Source organism: Rhinopithecus roxellana, chromosome 6 (genome assembly GCF_007565055.1).
Source record: "Rhinopithecus roxellana isolate Shanxi Qingling chromosome 6, ASM756505v1, whole genome shotgun sequence".
NCBI classification, from domain to species: domain Eukaryota; kingdom Metazoa; phylum Chordata; class Mammalia; order Primates; family Cercopithecidae; genus Rhinopithecus; species Rhinopithecus roxellana.
The window spans coordinates 128,858,775-128,871,263 of record NC_044554.1 but is presented as its reverse complement, the minus strand read 5'-3'; the positions used below and the strand labels follow the sequence as shown (position 1 = coordinate 128,871,263).

The 12,489-nt window shown below is 44.4% G+C and overlaps 1 protein-coding gene across 13 annotated transcripts in view; it reads left to right on the top strand.

Moving 5' to 3' along the window:
- ICA1 (islet cell autoantigen 1) overlaps window positions 1-12,177 on the top strand; it is a 162,705-nt gene extending 150,528 nt beyond the window's left edge. For all 13 annotated transcript variants that reach the window (XM_030933015.1, XM_030933022.1, XM_030933025.1 and 10 more), the window contains one exon: window positions 11,322-12,177. In XM_030933015.1, coding sequence (XP_030788875.1) covers window positions 11,322-11,443 — 122 coding nt within the window. In that variant the 3' untranslated portion in view covers window positions 11,444-12,177. The remainder of the gene's footprint in view (window positions 1-11,321) is intronic.
- The last annotated feature ends 312 nt before the right edge of the window (window positions 12,178-12,489 follow it).

The following is a 12,489-nucleotide window of genomic DNA, read 5'->3' as shown; positions in this document are numbered from 1 at the left end:
CAAATTTTGCCTTCTAGGTTTCTATCAGGACCCTCAGTCCCCTTAAAAAAGAGGAAAGGATGAATGTTAACTTGAGATTTTTTTTTCACTGCATCCATGGCCTAGAAAATCTACCTGTACATGGCTGGGCATGGTGGCTCACCCCTGAAATCCCAGCACTTTGGGAGGCCAAAGTGGGCGGATCACGAGGTCAAGAGGTCTAGACCATCCTGGCCAACCTGGTGAAACCCTGTCTCTACTGAAAATACAAAAATTAGTTGGGAGTGGTGGTGCACGCCTGTAGTCCCAGCTACTCAGGAGGCTGAGGCGGGAGAATCACTTGAACCCGAGAAGCAGAGTGAGCAGAGATCACACCACTGCACTCCAGCCTGGGCAAGAGAAGGAAACTCTATTAAAAAAAAAAATCTATACACATGAATAGTTATATATAATAGTTTACTAATTATTATTAAACATTGGCCACCCTATATTGAAACTGCTTCCCCTGATCAACCAGATAATCTCAAAGACCTATTTCAATAAACCACTTAAATGACTAAGTAGTCAAACTAAACACAGAGTAGAAAATCTCATTGGGTTGGCCGAGTACTGTGGCGCACACCTGTAATCCTAGCACTTTGGAAGGCTGAGGCAGGAGGATTGCTTGAGGCCAGAAGTTTGAGACCAGCCTGGGCAATATAGTGAGTCACCATCTCTACAAAAAATAAAAAATAAAAAAATTTCTTTTTAAGTAACTGAGCATGCTGGCGCATGCCTGTAGTCATAGCTACTTGGGGGGCTGCAGTGAGAGGATTGCTTGAGCCTGGAAGGTGGAGGTTGCAGTGAGCTGTGATCATGCCACTGCACTCTGGCCTGGGCAACACAGTGAGACCCTGTATCAAAAAAATAAAAAGACTATTTGGCATCCTGGCTCAGTGAAACACTGGGGAGGAGTTCAGAGCCTGGGTTTTATCTTGCAATCTCCCCCGCCCCTCCTCACTCTGAAGCTGGTGGTCAGGCCCCTTCAGTTCTCTGGGCCTTTACCTCTTATCTGTAAAATGAGGTCATGGACTTAGCTTCTTATCCCTGTGTTATCTTCTTACCCCTCGGTTAGTTCCCACTGCAGAGATGCTGAGGTCTAAAATTGTATGATTCAGTGAATCTACAATTTGTAGATTGTAAAATAATAGCCAGCACTCGGTGTGGCACGTGCTGTGTGCCAAGAACTGTCCTGTGTGCTTTTCACATGGATGAACTTTAATCCTCACCTGCACCCTTCCCAGCCAGCTACTATTACCCGTTTTATTGCCTGGGAAACTGAGGAACAGTAGTTAAGTGATGTGCCCCAGATCACACTCCTGTTAATGGGCAGGCCAGATTTTGAGCCCAGGCAGCCTGACTCCAGAATCCATGCCTTTTACCATTCCCTTCTCTGGCCTCTCAGTACAGTCTCTGATAGCAAAAGGGATTTCCCAGTGGGGCTCTTCAGGCATCTCTTTGGAAGCCGTCAGAGGGGCAGAATTTGTAATGACACCCTGGCCTGGGCATCCTGGTCGCACACAGGGATGGAGACATTTGGGGAGCCATAAAGGAGGAATGGGTGTGGGAGACAGAGGCTAAGTCCACCAAAAATTGAACGATGCTCCATAATAGAATATTTGAAATTGAAATTGTCCTAGGAAATCATGTTCCTGTGTGCCAACAGCCACATTCACTCTGGCACAACCCTGCTGAGTCTCAGGTTGTCCTGGCTGTCTGTGAGAGACTGGGGCACCGAGTCCTCAGGGACAGGCACCAGGACTGAACTGCAAGCTCTGGGCCACCTCCCCAGCTCCCTTAACCCATCTCACAATCCACATTTCCCCCTCATCTTCCTCCTTCATCTCTTCAGTTTCCTCCTCTGTCGTCTCCCTGGACTCTCCCCTGCTTTTCTACCTCTCTACCTCTCTTCTTTGACCTGTGTCCTTGTTCTGTCCCCAGTCCCCTGGGGAAATGGAGAGAAAGGGGGATTTGGAGAACACTGACATCTTCTTTTCCTCCTACTTTAAGCTCTAAGAGTCCGAAACAAAGGAATGCATGTAGAATCAACTTGTGCTGAAAATGAGAAGATGAAGTTAATTTTAGGTGGGATTTCTAAGAGTGACTGAAGTTATCAGCATGATAGGGGGTGGGGGTTCCTGCGTCATGCAGTGATGAGAAAATTGTGCCTTCCTGAGGCCTCTTTGTGTGAGTAGGAGGAGAGCCAGCCAGAGAGGCCACCTGAGCTGGAGTCAGGCGATGCTGAGAGGCCTTAGAGTTGATGTTCTCAATTCTCTACCCATTTCCAAAATTTAGAAGTAGACACTGATACTAGAAAGATTACCAGCGGCTCAAAATAAATGCATCAGGACATCTTTTAATTTAGGACTCTGCAAACCAAGGTTAGGAATCTTGTTCCAAATTCCCAAAAACATACAGCCTTGTGTTCCTTCACAATATTCTTTTGTTTTACCAAATTCTGAGATGCCGTTGCCATCTGGGTGGATTTCCATTTAAGGCTAATATAATGTCAGGCTTCGGGTTATCTCCATTTTACCTTTCATCAAACAGTGCTCAGCTCCTGCCATTCCTGGCTTAGCCTGGCTCCAGGTAACTGACATTCCCAGTACTCAGAATCATGTGAGGGAAAAGACCATGGGGTGTATTTTTTGTTTGAATGCAGAGCAGGCACTCTTAGCACAAGGCAATGGAACTGAGTTCCGCCTGCTGAGGAGCATTTGCAGGCCTTGGAGCTCTGCAGAATTTAGTCGACAGAAGGAACTTTGATCTACTCCATACCCGTTTTATAGATCAGGGAATCAAGGAGCCCCAGAAAGGCCTTGTGACCTGCTTAGTTGTTGCATTTGTTCCACCATTTGAATAAGGTCTAAACTCCTCAGCATGGCTTATAAGGTCCTTTAGGACATGACTGTCTCCTCACTGTGCACACCTCCCACATCTTTGCTTAGCTGTCTTTGTGGCATTGCTTCCCTGGAGAACCACGTGTGCTATCAGTACGCCTGACTCCAGCCATATCAAGCTTCAGTGCACCCGTCTGTCCCCACCATGGGGTCTTGGCACATGCTCTCCCTTCTCCTTAGAGCATGCCACTCACCTCTGCAGCATGCTGCTTGTCTTACCTGGCTAACTTCTCATCCTTCAGCATCTCAGCTCCAATGTCATCTCACTGAGGAGCCTTCCTTGAGTCCCCCCGCCTGAGCAGTCAGGGTGTTTCTGCTCCCCATGTCCATGACAACCTGTACTTAATCATTCCTCTCCCCTTACCTTATTGTAAAATTGATTCACTTTATTTTAACTTTTAATTTCTGTGGGAATAGTAGATGTATGTATTTATGGGGTATGTGAGATATTTTGATGCAGGCATGCAATGTGTAATAATCACATCAGGGTAAATGGGGTGTTCATCACCTCAAGCATTTCTCATTTATTTGTGTTACACACATTTCAATTATAATTTCAATTATACTCTTTGGGCTATTTTTAAATGTGCTATACATTATTGTTGACTGCAGTCACCCTTGTCATGCTATCAAATGCTAGATCACATTTATTCTATCTACCTAGATTTTTGTACCCGCTAACCATCCCTACTACCCCCACCCCGACCACCCTTTCCAGCCTCTGGTAACCGTCATTCTACTTTCTATTTCCCTGAATTGAATTGTTTTAATTTTTAGCTCCCACAAATGAGTAAGAACATGCAAAGTTTGTCTTTCTGTGCCTGGCTTAGTTCACTTAACATAATGTCTTCCAGTTCTATCCATGTTGTTGCAAATGACAGGATCTCATTCTGATTCCATTTTCTGTCTCTCGCTCGAGGTCGTCATGGGAACAGGGCCCATATTTATGTTGCTCACCATCGTATTTCCAGAACACAGCTCAGTGCCTGGAATACAGTAAATGTACAAAAGTACTTGCTGGCTGGCTGGCTGGCTCGCTGGCTGGCTGGCTGGATGGCTGGATGGATGGATGGATATCAGGCAAGAAGTGGGGGAGAGGACAACTGACAAATGACACTAGATGAAAAGAAACCAGTCCTAAAATGGGAACCCTTGAAGATGATGCCCTCAGGGGTTACTCCTGCCATCTACTTAGCTTACAAACTCCCAGATTCAGCTTAGGTTTACTGAGGGCCTGCTCTCTAGCCTCTCTCCTACCTGGTTTCATCTACAAGATCCCATTTTATCCAGACAACCCCCAAATGAGGCAGGACATTTTATCTCCCCCTTGCAGGTATGGAAACTAGGCCTGAGGGTTAACTGTGGGTGTCAGGGTGGTGCTTGGCCACGTGGTTGTGGTGTTCCCACTCTCCCCTTCACAGGCAGCCCCAAGCAGAGCTCTCCAGCCTGTGATCCCCGCCCAGCCCAGGGCTTTGGCTCTCCCAGCTGGTAAATGACACCCACGGCAAAGCGCAGCTCTGGACGGTGTCCTTTGGCTTCACTTGCTGCTCTAGCTGGCCAGCCTTATGCCTGGCTGATTTAGGTTTTCCTTTATGTGAGTATGGGGGGCAGCGTTGCTCTAAGAACATTTTATATGTTTCCTACAAATGGGTAGCACATTTGACATATCAAAGGATCCTGAAAGCTAGGGTAGTCATTTTGTTCACAGAACTCACTGCCCTGGTCGCTCACTTTTCACCACCCCTCTCCTGACAGAACTACTCTGAGATGGGCTGACATCTTTCTAGCCACACCTTCATGTTGAAAATGCCTCAGCCAACTCACACCAGCTAGAGAACAGTTGATGGCAATTATGGGAATATTAGCAACACTAAGTTCTCTTTAAATAGCATTTTTTCCTGACAGAAGCCAAGACATTTGAAATCTGGCTTGGCATTCAATCCGTAATTACCCTCATTGCACCCTTCTCCTAAATAATTTCCAAAGTGATATGAATGAGGTTGAAACTGTAGCTGAGCTTAGTATTTGCTTTTTTTTCCATAAATAGTTGGTGTCATAGACATACTATTTTATCTCTTCATGCTCATGTAGTCGAATTGTTAGACTGATGCTTAATAACTGTTCTGAGAAAAGAATGTGACTTGGCAGACTGGCTGTCGTTTCTGCTTCACACCATGGGGAAAGGGAGTAATGATGCCCTGTGTGTGTTTGTGAACATTCTGAGGTGTGCTCTTCCCATCATCTTAGCTCCCAAAGAGGGGATGTCTTCAGGCTTTATGATCTTCACATCCTCTGCTGCAGAGAAGCCCCCAAATCCATGGATTCTAGGTGTTCACTGTATGGTTCCTGAGTGTTTCAGGTGAACAGTATTTAAAAATCCATACTTACAAAGGAATTCAAGTAGAAGATATCTGTTTTGTCTATAAAGGAATCTGCCATTATCATCTTTTAAATCACATGTTTGAAAATATAATTTGTATTCCTGGGTTCTCTTATTTATTTTTTTATCTTTGAGATGCACTCTCACTCTGTCACCCAGGCTGGAACACAGTGGCGCGATCTCAGCTCACTGCAACCTCTGCCTCCCGGGTTCAAGTGATTCCACTGCCTCAGCCTCCCGAGTAGCTGGGATTACAGGTGCCCGCCACCACACCCGGCTAATTTTTGTATTTTTAGTAGAGACAGGGTTTCACCATATTGGCTGGGCTAGTCTTGAACTCCTGACCTCAAATGATCCGCCTGCTTTGGCTTCCCAAAGTGCTGGGATTACAGACGTGAGCCACCACACCCAGCCTCTGGGTTCTTTTAAAGCATGACTTGATACATAGATGTTTCACTTATTTATAGCTTTTCAAGAACATGCACATTACATGATGGGAAGTGAGCTCCATTTTGACGTATAAATTGATTTCTGCCTCCTTTTAGGAATGTGTTCATGTCATACTTTGAAAATTATAATGCTGCGAGTCTGCCTCTTTTTTCCAGTGTTCTCTGCAGCTGAGTGTCATGCATATTTTTGAAATGGGAAGAATTACCTTGTTTGAGTTCCCACTGTGTCACATAGCATACAGAGATCAGGGAGGGGTTGACTTCTCTACTTGTCACCTGGCTTTTCTGAGTCAGTTCAAGTTCTCTCTGGAAGTGTGGGCCCTCCAGGAACTCTGTCAGAGGACAATAGGATTGAAGAGCGTAAAGCTGCAAGATTTGGAGTCAGCTGCCTGGGGGTGTGGAGTCCTGAAGTGGGCCCCTCTGATTCTTAGGTGAACCTCTCTCCTAGTCCTCACACTGGCCCGAAAGGCATCCTGTGATTCTAATCGAAATGGTGACTTAGGCAGCCTCAGTGACCAGATAAGGAAGTGCTTCCCGAACTTTTACTTACATAACAATCACTGAGTGTTTGCTAAAATCATTTCCTGGGCTCTACCCACAGGGATTCTGATTCAGTAGGTCAGCAATGGCTCATGAACTTAAATTTCTAACCAGCACATAGGTGATGCTCATGCCTCTGTTGAGGACACACATTGTGAGAACCATGGCTCTGAGAGACTGAGGGCAAGCTGCAGGGGTTAGGGGAAAGGTGGCATGGGCTCTGGAGGACAGGTGGGTCTTGGGTACACTTAGTGTTAGAGAAGGATTGCAGGAAAGGGTGACAGTTACCAGTTAGATTCAGTATGATCGGCATTATTTGGCACACACAGCAACCACAACTGTAACTTTCCACATTTACCACTGTTTTATGTGATTTGGGTCTAGAAAGAAAATGGTCAGGGGCCAATTTTCTAGGAACCAGGGAGGTTATGTTATTCCTGGATTACACCAAATACTGGTCATTTTAAAAAACTGTTTTATTGCAGTATAATTTATATGCCAAAAATTCACCCATTGTAAGAGAATAGCTCAAGGGTTTCTGGTAACTTTATATTGTGCAGCCTTCACCACAGTCCAGTGTTAGAATATTTCTGCGGTCCCAGATAGCTCCCTCCAAGTCTAGTGCTTTTGATTGTTTGTGAATTCTGTTATGTATTTGTTCAAATACCTTTCCAATGAATAACAATGCCTTTTAGAACGCTTCATATTTTTTCATTGTTCTAGATTCAATAAATAGGTCACAGGCCGCCTGTTTGATTAAGTTAGTCTTAATTAATAAGTTTGTGAGGTTTGTGCCATTTGCCTAAACTGAAATACTTCAACCAGTGCATGTTATTATTATACTGAATATGTGCCAGGTACTGCTTTGCCATCTCTTAAAGTAATACTTTAGAAGTGTACTTCTCACGGTTTAAAAGAGTACTCTGTTTATATTAATGTAATAGTCATATATTTGAACACCCATTGTGTAGCATTCAGTGCACTAAAGGATATAAAGATGAATAATACATTGTCCCTGGCTTCCAGGGGCTCAGGACTCTAGGAGATGAGATGAAAATATAAACTAAGAAATGGAGTATAATTCTATAATGAAGTCCACTGGAAAGTCTGAAGCTTAGAATGGCAGAGTGAACAAGTGGCATTAAATCCTATACTTTTTGTGCCATGTACGGAGTGGCATTCTTGCTCTGGACATTGGTTTTACTGCCCCATCTGAACTCTCCCTTTCAAACATGATCTCTCTTGAAGGCCTTATCAGATACAAATCTTTTCCTTAAAAAACGCTGTGACCAGAGTATCCCAATAAAAGGATAACAGTTTTAAGCATAATGATCCCAACAGTGATGCATCCTCTGATGGTCGACATTTTATAGTGAGAATCAACAATCCACTTAATCAGCAAACATCTACCTGTGCTGTGTTAAGTATTTTGGAGCAAACTGAAAAACAAGAAATTCCTTGTCTCATTGAGAAGATAAGACTTGCATATATAGAATGAAAGCAGAGGTGCAAAGAAGCTTGTGGTAAAGTTCTGCATTAAATATGAGTCATGCCAAAACCTCCAGGACAGACAGTAAATGCTGTGTGGAACTAGGTTTGCTGTCCCTAAAACAGGAGTGCTGAATGCCTCTTAACCATTCTGGGGCAGGCAGGGCACAAGGGGCATTATAGAACATGTGGTTGGGTTATACAAGGTGTATTAGTCCATTTTCACACTGCTATTAATATAAAGAACTGCCCCAAACTGGATAATTTATAAAGGAAAGAGGTTTAATTGACTCACAGTTCAGCATGACTGGGGAGACCTCAGGAAACTTACAATCATGGCAAAGGTGAAGGGAAAGCAAGGCATGTTCTTCACAAGGAGGCAGGAAGGAGAAATGTGGAGCAAATGGGGGAGAGCTCCTTTTAAAACCATCAGATCTCGTGAGAACTCACTATCAGGAGAACAGCATGGGGGAAACCATCCCCATGATTCAGTTACCTCCACCTGGTCACTCCCTTGACAAGTGGGGATTATGGGGATCATGGGATTACAATTCAAGGTGAGATTTGGGTGGGGACACAAAGCCTAACCATATCACAAGCCAAATACCATTGTAAGGGGGAGGCATAAAGTTAAAGAAGGATTTCTTTCCCCCACATATATTTGGACTGGACTGTCATTTACTTATCTGTATTAATTAAATCTCCCAATTTATATTAGCTGTGTAGAAAATAAAAGGACTGGATCATATTGAAAGTTGAGAAAATGTGCAGTTACTAGTCCTATTGCTTCATTTAATGGTGTTCTCTTTTTTAAGCTTTTCCCCATTTGTGACAGAAAAACAAAGCACCTGCTTTCGTTAGAGCACCACTGATAATCTTTGGTATGATCATGAAATGATTGTGCTTGAGAAGAAAAATGGGCATAAATAAAGCTAAAAAGCTAAGATGCCTTATCCATAGCAATTGTTGTTTCCTTTTCAGAATCTAACCTTTTCCTTCATTTTTCATATTTTTGGATTGGGTTTGATGATGCATATCTCCTGTCTCCTCAAATGTATTCCAGTATGAGGAACATGGGAGAAATGTCTTATTTTTATTCGGAGGCCACCATGATTGAGAACCATGAACATGGCCATCAACTGGTGGGTCCATGTGACTTCTTCTCTAGATGTGGCATGCTCTGGTTTTGATTATTAGGCTGGTCAGAGAACAATGTCAATCCTCCTCTTACTCCATGGCCAGTACCAAAGACAAGCAGTCCAAATGACAACAGCCCTGCAGTGAAAGGTAAAAACAGCATTTTATCTCTGTGAAATGACAGCTGCCTTCCTTTCCAGTGGCCTAACCCGTTTTCTGTACTACTTTGCTGATTTCCATTTGAACTTCTAGGGTTCAAAGCAGGGCTGTGAGATGGAGAATTTTGCATAATCCCAGAAATTACATTCTGACTTCTTTTTCTGGCTTAATGTCCTCATTCATAATTCCATTTATCAAATTGTACCTAATGTGAATGAGTCAAATATCTACATGTGGTTGGGTAGTCCCTAAGTTTGGTTGGAAATACCAAGGTATGAAAGGCCTCTGAGGTTTGCAATTTTTAGCCAAAAATACCATTGCCATCACCAAATAGGGCATTTAATTTGTGCTCCTCAGAAAGGGCCAGGTTTCGTAGTTGTCAAAAGAGGTCGTTTCAAGTTCATGAGATCTGTTCTCTTTTGGGACAGGTCCCCAAGGGAGCCTCTGCTCAACTGAAGATATCATCTGTGTTTGCAGCTCTAGCTCTGTTTCTTTGGTCATCACTGACTTTCTCTTGTTGGCCACAGGAAGTTAAAGGAAGTGTCTATTCCATTATCATCAAAAAGTGTTCCCATGATGTTCTTTTAAGTGTCATGCAAATAAGTTGCACCTGCTTTGTCTCCAACAGTGGCTGCCTGGGGAATGTGACGATTGTCCCAAAGCACAATCACTGGCTCCTCACAGCAAGGCCATGATAACACTCGGAGGACCTCCTAAGACCCTTGAGGAGGTTAGAAGGAAGGGGAAACAAGCGTGTAGCATATTTTCACTGGAGTCATCTTTAAGATATTTTAATATCCTCTAGCAAGAATAGAGATGGGCTAATCCAGTGAAATCAGTCATGCCCCATACAGTTTCCTTGGGCCACCTCCTTCACGACTAAAGCAAGATGAGTGACTCCCTTTTTTTAGGCAGTACCCTGCCCACTCCCCCTCCAACTAAGCTATAGTGAGCTCTCTTGTTTCAGATAATCATATCAAGATAAACCAGGTGATTCCAGGGCTAATTGCACATGGAATTCAATGTTACATAGTAATAACTTGCATATTACCAACTAGTCTTGATATAGTTTTCTCACTATCATAGATACACTGATTTTTACATGTAGATACATTGATATCTACAAGACTTTTTTTTTTACAAAAAGAGAAAGGGAGGGGAATCAGAAGTATAAAGTGGTCAGTACCCTATCTTAGCATTTCAGTGCCATTTTGATGAAGGGATCAAAGACCCTGTTTATATTGATATAATCCCATTGCTTCTTTCCCCTCACTAACCATTTTTAGCAACTTGTCCTACCAATACTTTCTGAGACTCTTTTCAGCCAGATGGCAAGCACATTCCTAGCTGCTCTCAGCTAGAAGGATCACCCATCAGAGACATTTTCTTCGTGTTTCTGACACTCCCACCTGTTGGAGAAGAAAAAAGGCACAGGTCATCCAAGCCACCGAACTTAGATTCTCATGTGGAATGATTTGTGTCTTTTAAACAAAGCCTTCAGTCTTATTTAGAAATAACTTGCATGAAGCACTCTTTCGAGAATGTTCTCCTCATCTGGAAAATAATTTGGCTGTATAATCGTGGTATTGAGGAAGTTACGGCAGGTGTTTAGGTGGAAGAGCAGAAGGGAATATTCCAATGAGGCTGAAGAGTGAGGGGAATTGACCCCCTGGGAGAAGGGAAGGCATGTCAGGGCCCTCCTTTTGACAGGAAAGGATTGAAGAAGGCAATGACCCTGAGAGAAGAGGAGAAGCCAGGCCTGAACGCCAAACGCTTTTGGGCCTGCTGCTTTGATGAGTAAAAAGAGTGGCCATAATCTTTCTCCTGACCCATCAGATTTGAAAAGATTCCTCCAGCAGGCAGTGGAAAGCCCCTTGCTTTCTCAGCCATTCATTCTGATTTCTGAAATAACTATGCTATTTCCTGGTTATGGTGAAGTGGCAGGGCCTGAGGGTTTGAGCAGCTTTTCATGGCCGAGGGCCATTAGTAGGGTTGGGGTGCAGGTGGGAGTTTGTTAACACAAGAGCTTGTTATTCACAGAGCTTCAGGCCATGGTTTGGAAATGTTAACCAACTGGCCAACCAGCCACAGGAGTTGGAATTCCCTAACCGTTGCCAGAGACAGAGTGCAAAGGGATTTGTCTGATTGAACATCTTGCATTTTAAGATGACCTGGACCTGCCTGCATCCCGCATGGCAGAGGCGGCCATTTGGAAGGTGGGTTTGCTCATGTTTCCTCTTCTCTCCCCAGAACCTGCTAAGGCTGCCTCAGACCTGACTGCCTGGTTCAGCCTCTTCGCTGACCTCGACCCACTCTCAAATCCTGATGCTGTTGGGAAAACCGATAAAGAACACGAATTGCTCAATGCATGAATCTGTACTCTTCGGGAGGGCACTCACATGCCGCCCCCAGCAGCTCCCCCGGCGGTAGCAGAAGTATAAAGTGATCAGTATGCTGTTTTAATAATTACGTGCCATTTTAATAAAATGAAAGGGTCAACGACCCTGTTTATATTGGTACAATTATTTACTCTTATTTGGTTTAAAGGGTTTTCGTGTGTCTCTATGTGGATCTAAACAATACAGGATTGTCTAGAAGCGGTTTCCAGGCCGCCGCTCTCCTGCCTACATCCCATCATGGCTGCTGCGGTGTCACTGGGCTACCATGAAATCCAAGTTGAAATCAGAAGCCTACTTTGATGGTAGGTTTGAATGACGTGTCCTGAAGCCTCAGAGGCAGCAGGAGACTAGCAAAGCTTAGATGCCTCCTTCTCTGCCCCCATACTCTGTCCCACTTGGAGGAGGGCTGTAGGAAGATTCCTTCCTGCCAAGCCACCTTCCAGTGAGCTCTGGATGAAGCTCTGGCCAACCAAAGACACTGTCCCCACAGCAGGTGCCTGGTGGGCCACGTGTTCTCACACAGGTAGAGGAGCTGGGCTTCTCTCCAAGGCACAAACCTTTCTATGGAAAGCAGCCATATTTGCAGATACCACTGTCTCCTTTTGTCCTCTTCGTAGCTGGAATTCAAAAGCATGTATTTCTGAAGCCCCTTGTGACATTGTTTTTTTTTTTTTTTTTAATTAAACAAAAGATATTTGACATGCAAAGTCAAGTTTATGGAGTCTGTTGTGGGGACTCAGTGATGTGCTGAGGAAAGTGCCCTGGGTGTGGGTGTGGGGACTGGAGTGGGACAGAGGAGAAGGATGGGTCCCAACTGCAGCCTTGAAGCTATTGATTTGACCCCGTGCACCACCCAGGTAAGGCAGCAGCAAGCAGGACGACATGGGGCTTGAAGGATCAGATGGGTGGGAGCCACACTTTTACATTTGGGCAGCTCGGATACTCTACCACTATTAGAGACCCCAGAGCTGGCACCTCTCCCTGCCACGCATGTCACAGGTGACCTGCTGAGGGCCCAC